General features: G+C 37.1%; 1 protein-coding gene across 4 annotated transcripts in view; it reads left to right on the top strand.

Annotated features, from left to right (window-relative positions):
• The window catches only part of LOC123242484 (amyloid beta precursor protein), a 174,294-nt gene that overhangs the window by 55,201 nt on the left and 104,843 nt on the right, over positions 1–14,250 (top strand). For all 4 annotated transcript variants that reach the window (XM_044670276.1, XM_044670275.1, XM_044670274.1 and 1 more), the window contains exon 3: positions 2,507–2,636. In XM_044670276.1, coding sequence (XP_044526211.1) covers positions 2,507–2,636 — 130 coding nt within the window. The remainder of the gene's footprint in view (positions 1–2,506; positions 2,637–14,250) is intronic.

Here is a 14,250-nt window from a genome sequence, read left to right as displayed (position 1 = left end):
TCATGTCTGCCTCTCCCAGCCCCTTCCAGAGGCCTTAGATATAGAGTTTGGAGTCTCTCTTATGCCCTATAATTGACAGAGTGATCAGAGGTTTGACTGATCCAATCATATCCCTTAGTCTAACAATATTTAAGAGCAGATAAATATACTTTTAGCCTCTTTTTTCCTGTTTCATTCTTGCCTGGAAAAGAAGTGTCCTCATAAAGCTGGAAATTTCATCTGAAGTGACTCATCTTAAAGAGTTTCAAAGAAGACTTTAAGCTTAATGAAGGGGGTTCTCAAAAACTGAAAGAAAAATTTGGCCTTTTTTGCCAACCCTACCCCCAACCGTCACAGGGCAGGGCACATTCATCTCTACCAATAAAGATATAGTCCCATACCAATGGGACTTGGGATATGGGTTACACTAATGTTTATATTCTTTGCCTTCTGCTCAGATTCCAATAATGGCAGTTTTTCTTGGATTAGAGAAACTCGTAGCTGTTTCTCTTTTCATTTCTTTATTATTATTTCTTCTGCTTTATTTTTAGAACTTTTTTCTTGGACTTATTTGTGTGCTACCACCTTGCCAGAATCCCAACTGGTGACTTTTTAAAATCTCAGCATTTCTTATCTCCCTATAGCATCTGACCCAGTTGATTCCCACCTCTCATCCTGTGTACTATCTGTTTTCCAACTTTTCATCACACAATTGTCTTTTAGTTTTCTTCCCACTATAAGAATAAAGAGCGCTAAGTAACCAATGTTATGATAGAGGGGAGAGAGAGAGAATCTCTGATGGTGAGACTCTCTTCTAGCTCTCCCCTCCCGCCGAATATACACTGTGAGACTTTAAGGGGGTGTCACCCCAAAACTGGGTGACTTGGATGGTTGTGCTGCCTCATAGGAGTTGGGGATGAGGCTTCTCTGTAAGAGGAGGTATGGGGGGCCCCAAGCTGATTCTGAATGAGAGCGGGGTTCACGCAAGCCTCCCCCGAGGTCAGTCAACTTCACAGCGGGTAGTCCCGCTTCAAGATGGAGGCAGGCAGACCAAGCTGTGGCTCCCCTCCCCCTCGTCTCTTAAACACTCTGGAACGTTATCTGACTAACGAATGGCTTTTATTAATCACAATTCGGGGATTGAGGAAAGGGGTGAAGGGCAGAGGGATTTGGGGTGCCCTCTTCTCTATTTCTATGGGGTCCATCACTCGGGTGGGAACCTTTGGGGTTCCCACTCCTAAGCATCTCTCCTCGCTTCTTCTCCTTCTATTTCTATTTCTATTTCTATCCTTTTCTATAATTGTAAGTTAGACCAGAAAAGGGTCTCTCAGCAAGGCTGGGTAATGGGAGAAGGAGCCAAAATGGAGTCCAAAAACTTAGCTGACTTTATGGTTGAAGTCTTGCTGGGTGAGAAGCAATGGGATGCCTTTGACCAGGGAATCGGGGTATCAATGTCCAAAGAAAGATCCTCGGGTAGCCCTCAGGACTGGATCCGAAGTGAAATGTTCTCCTCCTCCCTCTCTCAGTCCTTTGCTGGGAGTTCTCTCCTTCCTCCTCCTCCTGAGAATTACCCAGAATCCCCTCTGGTCTTAACTGCCACCAACTGTCATCAACTGTCACCAACTGTCAGCCACTCCTTCTCTGGCTCCTCCTGTCCCATCTACCTTGCACAAATCCCATTCTTACACAACCTACTGACCTGCTTATCAGTTAACTTTTCCTATTAGACATAATCACTTCTCCTAAGTTTGAACATTCCCCTTGGCTTTCTTGTAGACATCTGCAACTCAAAATGTATAGAACAGAATTCATGATTTTTGTCCTTAAAAATAACTCTTTACCAAACTTTATTATTTCATTGGTAGAATAAGCTTTTAAAAGCTCATTTATTCTAGTCACTTGGGTAGGCAACTTTAGCATTGTTCTCAGCTTTTTATTCTTTTTTATACCCCTTATTCAGCCAGTTGCCAAATCTTCATGTTCCTGCCTCCCCAGTAGCTCTTGAATCTGCCCCTTCTTGCTACCTATATAACCACTAGCAGAGGCACTATGCAAAACTTTCTTCAGAATGTTGTTTCTGTTTTCTTTACTTAAGGAACAGAAATAAGAATCATTCAACAATAAGAGAATGCAAGAATAAATCTGGTAAATTCCTTGAAGATAGAGATCTTTATATTCCCACAGAATAGTGCCACAGTATTCCCTTATAAATAGTAGGTACATAATAAAGTTTTCAGTGGATTTTCATAATCAGCCTCAACATAAAATTTAGCCTTTTTATTCTGCATTTCAAGATATCACTGATCAGTTCTTTTTCCTTATCATTTGGATCAAGATAGCTATTTAAATTTTACATTTGGATCAATTTATAATTTAGATCACTTAATGTGGAATGATTCAAGCAATCAGAGTGGTGCTAATGTTGAAATATATAAACTTTGTTACATTTACTAATACATAATTAAACCAGAAGCTCTGATGCCCTATAATAAGCTTTTAAAATAACATTTGTGTGTATTTTATACAGGTTTATCCAGAACTACAGATTACCAATGTTGTGGAAGCTAACCAGCCAGTAACAATTCAGAACTGGTGTAAGAGAGGCCGAAAGCAATGCAAGAGTCATCCCCACATTGTCATCCCTTATCGATGCTTAGGTAAGTTCATGGAACTGTATTTTTTTAGTATCTCTAGTTATGTTATTTTGGGCAATTTAACCTCCGTGGAGTTGAGTTCCCTCATCTCTAAAATGAGGGAGTTGGATTAAATAAATAGCTTGTAAGATGCTTTTCAGCTCTAAATCTATTATGCTTTGTGTCCTATAAATGGAATCTGACTTCTTAAGCTTAATCTTGTAAGCTTAAAAATAAAGCTTACAGACTCATCAGATCAGCAAGAATTTATATAAGTGTCTATTAAGCACCAGGCACTCTGCTAAGTGCTAGGTATTGTAAGGGGTAAAATATTAAAGGGTTTGACAAAATTTATAAGAGTGTGGTTGCCAGGAATTATTACTTAAGTCAGAATGACTTTTTATGGTGGTTTATTTACAAAAGGAGAAAGAGTGAAAGTAAGAAAATCAGAAAGAGGAGATAATTATTCCGGCCAGGTCTAAACCAGGCAGGGCTTCAGAGCCCCCAGCAAAGGGGGCCCAGAGGTAAATTAAACAAGAGTTTTAGCCATGAGCCGCCTCCTCCAATATGAGGGGCCTCTCTGGAGGCTAATACCTCCAGGAAAACCAGGAAAAGTAACTCACTAATTCTAAGAGCAGTCCAAAGTCCCCAGCCAGAGCTCCTTCAAGATCAAGTTAAAAACAAAACACCTTGTCACAGGAAGTTCTTGTCACTTTTAAAGACCTTTCCTTTCATCACTTCCTGTGCCTTCCTTCCACTTTACGTGACCCAATTACAGCTAAAGCTTTGCTTAGGTCTGCTCAGGGGGCAGTCAGTCAGTTCTGATTCATCACCCACCCACTATCACACACATGGGTCACAGACCTCCCCCACTTAAGGATAGAAAAAATAAAATGAATATAGAAGGATAGATTTAAAAATATTATGGTTTTAAAAGATTTATTGGTAGCCATTAGAAAAATGAAGCTATGCGCCATGCTAGCTTATGCTATTTGAAAGACCTGCCATTACCTGCCACCATCATGCTGCTTCAGCAGGAAAAAAGGAGGTGCCAGTCCAGGCACTTGATTTTATCCTATGTCAATTACATAACTGTCTGTGTTGTGACGCAAGACAGGAAGCCAGTGAGAACTACATGGGAAATGTAGTTCAAAGATCCCAAAATGTCCACGGGAAACCAGTGAGCTCACAGGAAATTTAGTTCAGAGACTCCAAAATTTCAATAACACAAGGATAAGTGGGTTGTATATGGTTCTGGTGATTAAATCTAAGAATGGGCAGGAGAGAGTTAATCCTATCTTCACAGTATACAAAGAAAGGCAAAAAAATAGTCCTTGCTCTCTCAAAGAGTTCACATTCTAATGAGAGAGGTTATTGTAAAGTTAAGATCTTTGTGACTTCAATCTCTATATCTACCAATTTCCAATTTTTTTTCCATTTAGTATTATTAGTTTTGAGGATTCTTTGAAGAAGAGAAGATGTATTAGTTGGATTAATAATAAAAAGAAAACAACTGATATTTAACATTTCCAAAGTGTTTTATATGCATTTTCTCATTTGATCTTCACAACAATTCTATGAGGCAGGATTTTTTGGTGTCCTGAATGGGAACATAAAGTTAATACTGAAGTTCCCATAATTAGGGGGATAGATATGATAGATGATATGCTAGATAGATGAATGATAGATACAGGAGTTAAAATCATGTTAGATTACAAGTACAATCTCAACTACATCATTACTGCCTCTTAACAGATCTCCAGATAATTTATGTTTGAATTGGTCTGTGAAAATCTTTAGTATGAATTAATTTCCACTCATATGAACTACATGAATATTATACAACATAATTATTCAAATTACACTTCTAGAGATTGTTTAGATAACTAAAATAAGTGAAGTAGTTGCACCAGAATATTTTAAAATTTATTTTTTTAATACAATTTTATTTTTAAAGTGCTTTTCCATGGTTAGACGATTTCATGTTCTCTCCTTCCCTTCTTCCCTTTGTAAGGGGGAAAAAGGGGTTTTATATTAATATATTAAATATTATTTATTTAATATAATAAATTAATATATTAAAAGATGGTCACCAGAGGATTGAACTATTATAAATCCTCATTTAAGAATAATCTCAAGTCAAAATTGGCTTTATGGTGATTTATTTATAATTAAGAAGGTTGAAGGTAGGGAAATTGAGAGAGAGAAACTCTGGCCTGGACCAGGTAAGAATTTAGAGGCCCCAGCAGAGGGGCACAGAGGTTAATTAAATAAGGCTTCTAGCCACAAGGCCTTTTACAATTAGAGAGGCAAGAGAGGCCTCCTTGAGGGTAGAGCCTCCAGAAAATCCAAGGAAAGAGAAAGAGCGTCGGCCTAACTTTCCCACATGACAATTCAAATGGAAGCAGTCAGAGGTCCCACCAGAGATCCTTCTATACCAAGTTCAGTACGCCCACTGCCTCCACAGGAAGTTACCATCATATTTAAAAGATAGCATCTTTCATCACTTCCTGCATCCACCTCCAATTTGCATGTCCAATCACTATAGACGATTCTCATAGTCCTACCTAGGGGGCAGTCAGTTGATTCTGATTTGTCACTCACTCTAGCACATGTGCGTTACGAACCTCCCAGAATTAAAGGTGTTCTCACCTTTGGTGATTAAATCTAAAGATGGGTAGTGTAGACTTAATCTAATTATCACACCTTCCTCCTCCCAGAGCTGACAAGCAATTCCACAGGGTTATACATGTATTATCACTCAAAACCCATTTCCTTATTATTCATTTTTGTAAAAGAATAATCTTTTAAACTCCAAATCCCAAATCATATACCCATAAAAACAAGTTTTATATAATATAAATCATATGCTTTTCTTCTGCAATTCTACTCCCACAGTTCTTTCTCTGGATGTGGATAGCATTCTTTTTCATAAGTCCCTCAGGATTGTCCTGGATTATTGCATTGCTGCTAGTACAAAAAGTCTATTACATTTGCTTGCCTCATAATGTTTCAGTTACTGCGTACAATGTTCTCCTGGTTTTGTTCATTTCACTTCAACTCAGTTTGGGTAGGTTCTTCCAGTTCTTATAGAAATCAAGTGATTCACCATTCCTTATAGCACAATAATATTTCATCAACATCATTTGTTGAGCTATTCCCCAATTGAGGGACACCCCCTCATTTTTCAGTTTTTTGCCACCACAAAAAAGCACAACTATAAATATTTTTGTACAATCAGAACCTTTCCCATTTTTTTTTAATCTCTTTGGGATACAAGTCTAGTAGTGGTATTACTGGATCAAAGGACCTGCATTCTTTTAAAGCTCTTTGGACATAATTCCAAATTGTCTTCCAGAATGGTTGGATCAATTCACAGCTCTACCTGTAATGCATTAGTGTCCCAATTTTGCCATGTCTCCTCCAACATTTATTATTTTCCTTTGCTGTCATAGTGGCCCATCTGCTAGGTATAGTTGTGCCAGCATTTTGAAGGGAGTTCTGTATGCTTCTTACCAGCAACCAGAACACTTTATTTTACTATGAACTGGAACAAGAAAATTTTTAATATTCTGCTAGCAAGCTGGAAGAATTTCAGTTTTTTTAAGTTGGTATTTTTAAAGTATTGCTGTGGTTCCTCAATATCTAGTCTCTTCTCACAATTACCATACTTTAAAAAGAAAAATATAATTGTTGTTGTTTTTAAGCAAAACAAACTATGTCATATTGATCATGTCAGATAGTAGATACTTTTGTGATTCACTACTCTATTGTTAGGGAAAAGGTTTGTTTCAAGGATCTTTGAGTCAGTTATTTATTGTTTGTGTTCAGATATCTTTTAAAGATATGTTTCCCTTTGCCTTAGTGTGATAATTGTTAGGCTATGGTTCAGAACAGATCAGAAACAAAAAAGGTTGGGATTTGGAGTTGATCATACATCTATAATTAAAAGGAACCTGAGAAGTCAGCCCCCTTGCTTTTTTCATGTTCATATGAGGGGAAATGATGGATGCCACCTTGAGTGACAGGGGAGGCAGTTGGAAGGCATGGAATGTACCCAGATGCTGTGAGCCAGGGGCAAGCGTCCGTTGGCCTGGCAGTATAAATTCCCCTGACAGCCACTTGAAGGGGTCTTTTGGTCTTTGGTCTTTTGGTGTTGGGTCTTTGGGCTCTTTAGGTCTTTAGGTCTCTGGATCTTTCTAGCTCTTCAGGCCTCTAGGTCTCTAGGTGGTGAAGGGAGGCTGGGAGGTCTATGAAGAAGAGGGTAGGAAGAATTTGAATATTTCCTGAAGACTGTAAGAGCTAGTGCATCACCATAGTCAGAAAGCTGAGAGAATAAGATCACCAACACAGCTTTATCAATAGCAGTTCCTATTCTCTGGCTTGGCTGTGGCCAGACTAGGCCAGAGGTGTAGTGAGAATAAAGCTCCAGCTTCTACTAGATCAATAGCCTCCAGTCCTGATTGTCAACTAGTTAGAGATATTAGGTTGATAGGGTCTCCAATCCCCATTCCTTATCCTATTTATCCTTTCCCTGATTATAGATTATAGATAGAGTTTAACAAGTACCTTCCTGAGTGGTCTCTATATCATGACCCTTGGGGAGGGAACCAATGCAGTCAGATATCAAACGTGATCCAAAGCAAATCAAAGTCCTATAATAATTTATCCAACCCCAGGTAGGACCTGAAAGGGTTACCCATCCACTTAACCTTTCGGGGTCCTCCCTGGGCAACTGTTAGAGAAAAGGGGAAATTATAACAACTCTCAAGGGTGATCGGGGTTGGTGTTCCTTCATCATCTGCAACTAGGGAGAATACATAGATACATTTACATCACTGTATTTCTATATCTCCCTAGGCCCTTTTGTTTATAACACTTTACAGGTGACGAAACTGAGGCAGGGGGAGGGTTAGCAACTTGCTCAAGATTATATAATTAATAAGTAGTGCCGAAGTGGGACTGGAATCCAGATCTTCTGACTACAGAATTCATGTTCTTTCTCCTCTGCTATATTGTATTATACTCCTGGTTCTATTTATTTTACTCTATTCCAAAATTTCTCTGAATTTCTTGTATTCATTTGTTAGAGCAAAATAATATACCATTTCATTCATATTCCACGATTTGTTTAGCCATTCTCTAAATATGAACACCCACTTTGTTTTCAGTTTTTGCTACAATAGAGTACTGCTATGAAATTTTTGTTATGCTTTCTTTCTCCCACTGACTTCCTTGTGGTATATGTTTAAGAGTGATATTATCGGGTCAAAGAGTAAATTATTTTTCTTATATGTTGTAAAGACTGTTGATAGATAGCTCTAATCTCTTTTCTCCCCACTCTTATCCAAAGGAGACTATTTCCTGCCAGCAGGAGAAGCAGAAGGTCAGGCCAGAAGTTTAATCACTCAGATTTTCCCAAAGAGAAGGGAATATGAGGGTTTAAGCTAAACTTCTGATTGCTATTCATTAATAGGGAAAGAAAGACCCAAACTATATCCAAGATTTGACTTCCTTCCTATGAAATACAAGTTCCAGTGTAAAAATATGTAACAAGCAAATAGTAGCAAAACAGAAGTTGGAGAAAGTATACATAGGAAAATATATACCAGACAATTTAGAGTAAAAGACCTCTCCCTATAAGGAGCAAGATAACTCAGCTCTATCAAAAGAATGTCATAGAGGACTCATCCAAAGAGGAAATTCCCTCAAGTCTCTAGTTGAGGATAGGTGCACAGTGAAGACTGTCTGCTCCTCTTATGCTAGCTTCTTCCCTGAGTTTTTTCTTCTTTTACCGATCTGAAGTAGGTTTGGCCTTGTCTAGCTTCTCTCTTGAAATTGGAAGCTGGAAGCTTTTTAGAGGCCCATACAATGTATATGTAATTAGCATACTACACTTGTGGTTTGGCACTTTCATTAGTAGTCTAATGGTCTGTTTAACTAAGGGCTTCTACATCTAAGTGTAATGCCTACACTAACACAAAAATAAGACTAAAAACAAAAATAATCTATTATTTTTGGTTGGGTAAGATAAGAGCCATCTGTAAATGATCTGGTGAGAAATAACTGTTTAAACTAGCTAACTTAATGCCAGTTATTGATAGACCTTGTCTGGGTCATTTGTATACTGTATTTAAAATATTACCAGAAATTAAATTAAATTAAATTAAAATTGATTAAGATTATTCAACCACAAATGGGATTTTTATGGATATCCCAAATTCAGCACATCAAAAACTGAAATTATCTTTCCCCTACAAAACCTAACCTTTTGAATTTTTCTGTTTTGTCAGTATTGTCAAACATCTTTCATACCCACTATTTCAGGAAGACCCAGGCACTATGCTTCACTTCACTGCCTGCTCTCAGTCTTGTCTAACCACCTCGCTGCTTCAGGACTCTCTAAATCTATTTATCCAACCCTTACTTCTCTGCTCATCTCACATCTCCATGTGCCTCTTGGACACAGTGTCTTCTAGACATCTTAAGCTCAATATATCCATTTTCTTATTTCCCAGATCTGTTCCCTTCTAAACTTCCATATGATTATCAAACCTTCCATTTACACTGCCTGAATTTTATTTGTTGCTTGTATATTTTCTTCTGCATTAGAATATGAGGGCAGGAACTATCTTTTTGTCTTTCTTTGTATCTCCAGAATCATAGCCCAATGCTTAGCCCACAGTAAGTGCTTGACTGTCACAGTTAACTGACTATCTGGGAGGATATTGTCATTATCTTCATAGACTTTTCCCTAGAATTTCTGTTTGAGAAAGAACTCACCCAGTCATGATCATTTCCAAATCTGCTGCCTTTCATTGTCCTCATCCTCATCCAGCCCTCTTTTATGTCCTCTTCCTACTATAATGTAAGCTCCATTCGAGCCAGGTCTGCCTTTCAGTTGGCCTTCTATATTGCCAATACTTCTATATTCACAATACCTGAAAAGTAGTTGGCTCTTAATAAATGTTTGTTGACTTGTAAATAAATACCTTATCTAATCTTGTTCATTCCTTTCTACTGATAATGATGGCAAGTAAACTGTAATTATCTTCATAGTTATCATTTTTTTTAAATTTCATAATGAGTAATACATGCTAATGCTAACTTTTTAAACTTCTTTATGTGAAGAACCTATGAGCTGGAATTCCATTTAGCTGTAACTTCTTTTCCATGAATTATAACTTTAGAACTACCAGGAAGGGACTTTGGAGGTCCTCTTTTCTAACCCCTTCATTTACAAATAAGAAAATGAAGGCTCAGGAAGGTTGTATCACTTGACTTGGGTCACTCACTTACCAAGGAGAATTTATTGCATGGTTCCTTATATCTTTGGGTTTTATTTGTAGTCCAGGTATCAATACTGATGTGGTTTAGGTCCTTTAGTAGTATGTATTGTCATGTGGATCATTAAATGAAGACTTACCATTGACAATATTATCATTTAATTTTTATAACCAGTTTAAGGGATATTATGGAATGATCAACTATGATAGATTTAGCTATCTAAGTTGTATTACTGAGAGGTAATACAATGATCTAGTTCTGAAGGGCATAAGACAAAGAATGCTATCCACCTCCAGAGAAAGAACTGTTGGAGTGGGAATGCAGATCAAAACATATCATTTTTCACTTGTGGTTTATTTGGATTTTCATTTGGGGTTTTGGGCTTTATGTGATTATTCTCGGAATAAAATGAACAATATGGAAATATGTTTTGCATGATAATACATGCATAAAAATCTAATTGCTTGCCAGCTCCAGGAAGGGGGAGGGATGGAAGTGAGATCATTTGGATCACAGAACTTTAGAAAACTTATGTGGAAATGTGTTATTACATGTAATTGATAAAATAAAATATCTTTACAAAAATACATTTATATACAATTTAAAAATTCTGAGGCCGATAGTGTTTTCTTCCTTTCCAATATTTTCCCATTGTTATTGGCATTATAAAAGAAGTTAGCCAAGTATGGCTACTCTGAAAAAACCCCAGTAAGAAAGAAAAACTAGTCAATTAAAAAATGATTCATTAATCCAAAGATCAAACTCTACTCACTCAATATCACAAGAAGACAGCTACTAGCTTGTGGATATTCTGATACAGAGCTACTCAAGAGGTCTAAAGGCTGTCATAATCTCTGGCAAACAGGGCTTATAGCCAAAGAGATCTTGGGCCCTGGCCTGTTGGAAGCACGAAAGTGAACAAATCCAACTCCCAGTAGGTGCCTGCCCAATATTTTTTACCAGTACTAAATCATTTTGATGATTTTTGCCCTGTGATATAGTTTGAGATCTGTTCCTATAAATTAATTTTGTTATTATCTTTTTTTCTAAAGCTATAAAATAATCCTTTAGCAATTTTATTGGTATGACACTGAATAAATAAATTAATTTAGGAATATCTTTTTTTATATAGTTGTGACCTATAATTTAGATGTCTTTATTTCAATAAATATTATTTTGTTGTTGTATTCATATATTTCTTTTTTGTGTGTCTTAGCAGATATATACCCAAATATTTGTAGATTCTATAATTATATTGAGTGGAATTTCTCCTCTCTCTTTCTTCTGGGCTTTGTTGGTAAAATACTGGAATACTGATGATTTATATGGATTAATTTTCTGTCCTTTAGCTTAGCTGAGTTTATTGCTGCTGTTGTTATTTTTTTTTAGTTGACTCTAGTATTCATATCGTCTGCAGTATAAGGGAATAAAAATAAAGTCTATAGGGGGACCAGTAGGTGTGTTGTGGGCAACTGTCAGTCACTAAACCAGCCCTTAAGGAAGGGTAATAACTTAGGAAGTGGTTAAAACCTGATAACACTAAACTGAAGGAATGACAGTTGGGAATTACTGGTCAACTCAAGCTGTAGTAACAAGGCTTGATTACAGTCCTTCTGCAAGTTCTTTTGGGGTTTTTGAAGAAGGCACAGAAAGGTAAAAAACACTTTAATGAAGATAAATTAAGGGAAGGAGATGAGGGAGTAAGGTCAAGCTACTTTTAACAACTATGGGATAACCCAAAGGGCAGGAGGTCTGGGATCACTACACTACAGCTACAAGTCTGGCTGGACACAAGAGGAAAGGGTTTTTCACATAGATGTCCTTGGTCTGGTAATCAGATGAGTCAGATTGTCCCAGGACCACAGGTACACAGCCAAGTAAATCCAAAGGGGAAAATCAGAGAGAAATATGTATCTTATATGTCCACCATATAAGACAGCCTTCTAATCTCAACCTGCACTTTTGGAACTTGCTAGATGATGGTCTTAATGTTCATGTAGATAACCAAGACACAGAGATAACCCCAAATTCCCAGGCTCTTAGGTCAGTGGCTATATCTCCAACTCCTCCAAGCCAACTGCCATAGCATCCACTGAGAGAAGTCCCTTGCTGCATTCCAGCTTTGGAATGTCTAGCCCTGTCAGTCTTTTGCCTGCTTTTGCTTTCTACTCTTAAAATGTTATTTTCCTATTACAGCAGACAGTTTTGTTCTGCCTGTATTTATGCCATAGATTCCCTTTTTTGTCTTATTACTAAGCCTGTCATTTCTAGCACCTCTGGTTAAATAGAATGATAATAATGGACATCTTTGCTTTACTCTGGATTTTATTTAGAAGACCTATTCCATTTACTAGTTACCACATTAAGGAAAAATCCTTTAGTTCCTATTCTTTTCCATATTCACAAGTGTTTTTAGATTTTGTCAAAAGCCTTTTTAGTGAATATTGATATACATCCTTTAGTTTTTATTATTCAGGTTTTTAATATGGCTTGTTATGTTTAGTCTTCCTTATTTTGAGCTACCTCTTCTTTTTTTTTTTTTAAACCCTTGACTTCTGTGTATTGGCTCCTTGGTGGAAGAGTGGTAAAGGTGGGCAATGGGGATCAAGTGACTTGCCCAGGGTCACACAGCTAGGAAGTGTCTGAGGCCGGATTTGAACCTAGGACCTCCGGTCTCTAGGCCTGACTCTGAATCCACTGAGCTACTCAGCTGCCCCCATACCTCTGATTTTTTAAAATATATTGTAGCCTATTTGCTTTGATTTTATTTAAAGTTGTTGAGTATATTTTGGAAATTTGAAATTTTTCTTTGTTTTCACAGTTTTGCAAACATTTTATGTAATATTGCAATGAATTTTTCTTTATGATTAAAATTCACTTATAAATCCATCAATTCTTCTCCCCCTTCCCACTCCCTTCCACAACTTTGGGAGTTTATTTGTAGCTTATACAACTACTTGTTTTAACATCATTAAATTACTTATATTTATTTCTTCTGCCAGTCTGGATATTTTAAGTTTTTAAATATTCACCCAGTTCCTCTAAAACTATTAGTTTTGTTGGCATATAATTGATCACAATAGTTTCTGATGGTTTCTTTTATTTCCTCTTCAATCGTTCCTTTTCAGTTCTTTTTCATTTTGGATAAGAATAATTTCTTTTAGTTTTGTTAATTTGCATCAGTGTTGTTTGTGCAACAACTTTTTAATTTTATGTAATCTCTTTTATCTTCTCAATCCTTATTTAACAGTAGGTAAGAAAAGAAATTTCTTCTTTGCTCTTATTTAGTTGTATTTGATATGACTTTATATTGCTAGGTGAAGTATCTATTTAAAGTTTATCTTGGTATAGTATATAAGGTATTGTACTAAACCTTTTTTTTTTTTCAAACTATTTTCCAATTTTCCCAAAAATTTGTATAGAATTGTGAGTCCTTCCAGCAGGAACTGGAATGTTTGGGCATATCAACAGTAGGCCACTAAGTTTATTGATTTTAATATGTTGCATAATCAATCTAGTCCTGATCAATTTATTTATTTATTTATTTTAGCATTTATTAATATTCATTTTTAACATGGTTACATGATTCATGCTTCACCTTTCCCCTTCAACCCCCCACCCCCACCCCCTTCCCCATGGCCGATGCGCATTTCCACTAGTTTTGTCATGTGTCCTTGATCAAGACCAATTTCCAAATTGTTGGTAGTTGCATTGGTGTGGTAGTTTCGAGTCCACACCCTCAATCATGTCCACCCCGACCCATGCATTAAAGCAGTTGTTTTTCTTATATGTTTCCTCTCCTGCAGTCCTTCCTCTGAATGTGGGTAGCTTTCTTTACCATAAATCCCTCAGAATTGTCCTGGGTCATTGTATTGCTGCTGGTACAGAGGTCCATTACATTCAATTTTACCACAGTATATCAGTTTCTGTGTACAGAGTTCTTCTGGCTCTGCTCCTTTCGCTCTGCATCAGTTCCCGGAGGTCTCTCCAGTTCACCTGGAACTTCTCCAGTTTATTATTCCTTTTAGCACAATAGTATTCCATCACCCGCATATACCACAGTTTGTTCAGCCATTCCCCAATTGAAGGACATATCCTCCTTTTCCAATTTGTTGCCACCACAAAAAGTGCAGCTATGAATATTTTCATACAAGTCTGTTTATCTATGATCTCTTTGGGGTACAAACCCAGCAATGGTATGGCTGGATCAAAGGGCAGGCATTCTTTTATAGCCCTTTGAGCATGATTCCAAATTGCCAGCCAGAATGGCTGGATCAGTTCACAGTTCCACCAGCAATGCATTAATGTCCCAATTTTGCCACATCCCCTCCAACATTCATTACTCTCCCCT

Source organism: Gracilinanus agilis, chromosome 3 (assembly GCF_016433145.1).
Source record: "Gracilinanus agilis isolate LMUSP501 chromosome 3, AgileGrace, whole genome shotgun sequence".
NCBI lineage: Eukaryota > Metazoa > Chordata > Mammalia > Didelphimorphia > Didelphidae > Gracilinanus > Gracilinanus agilis.
Note: the sequence above shows the minus strand (reverse complement) of the source record. Positions and strands in the feature narration are given on the sequence as shown.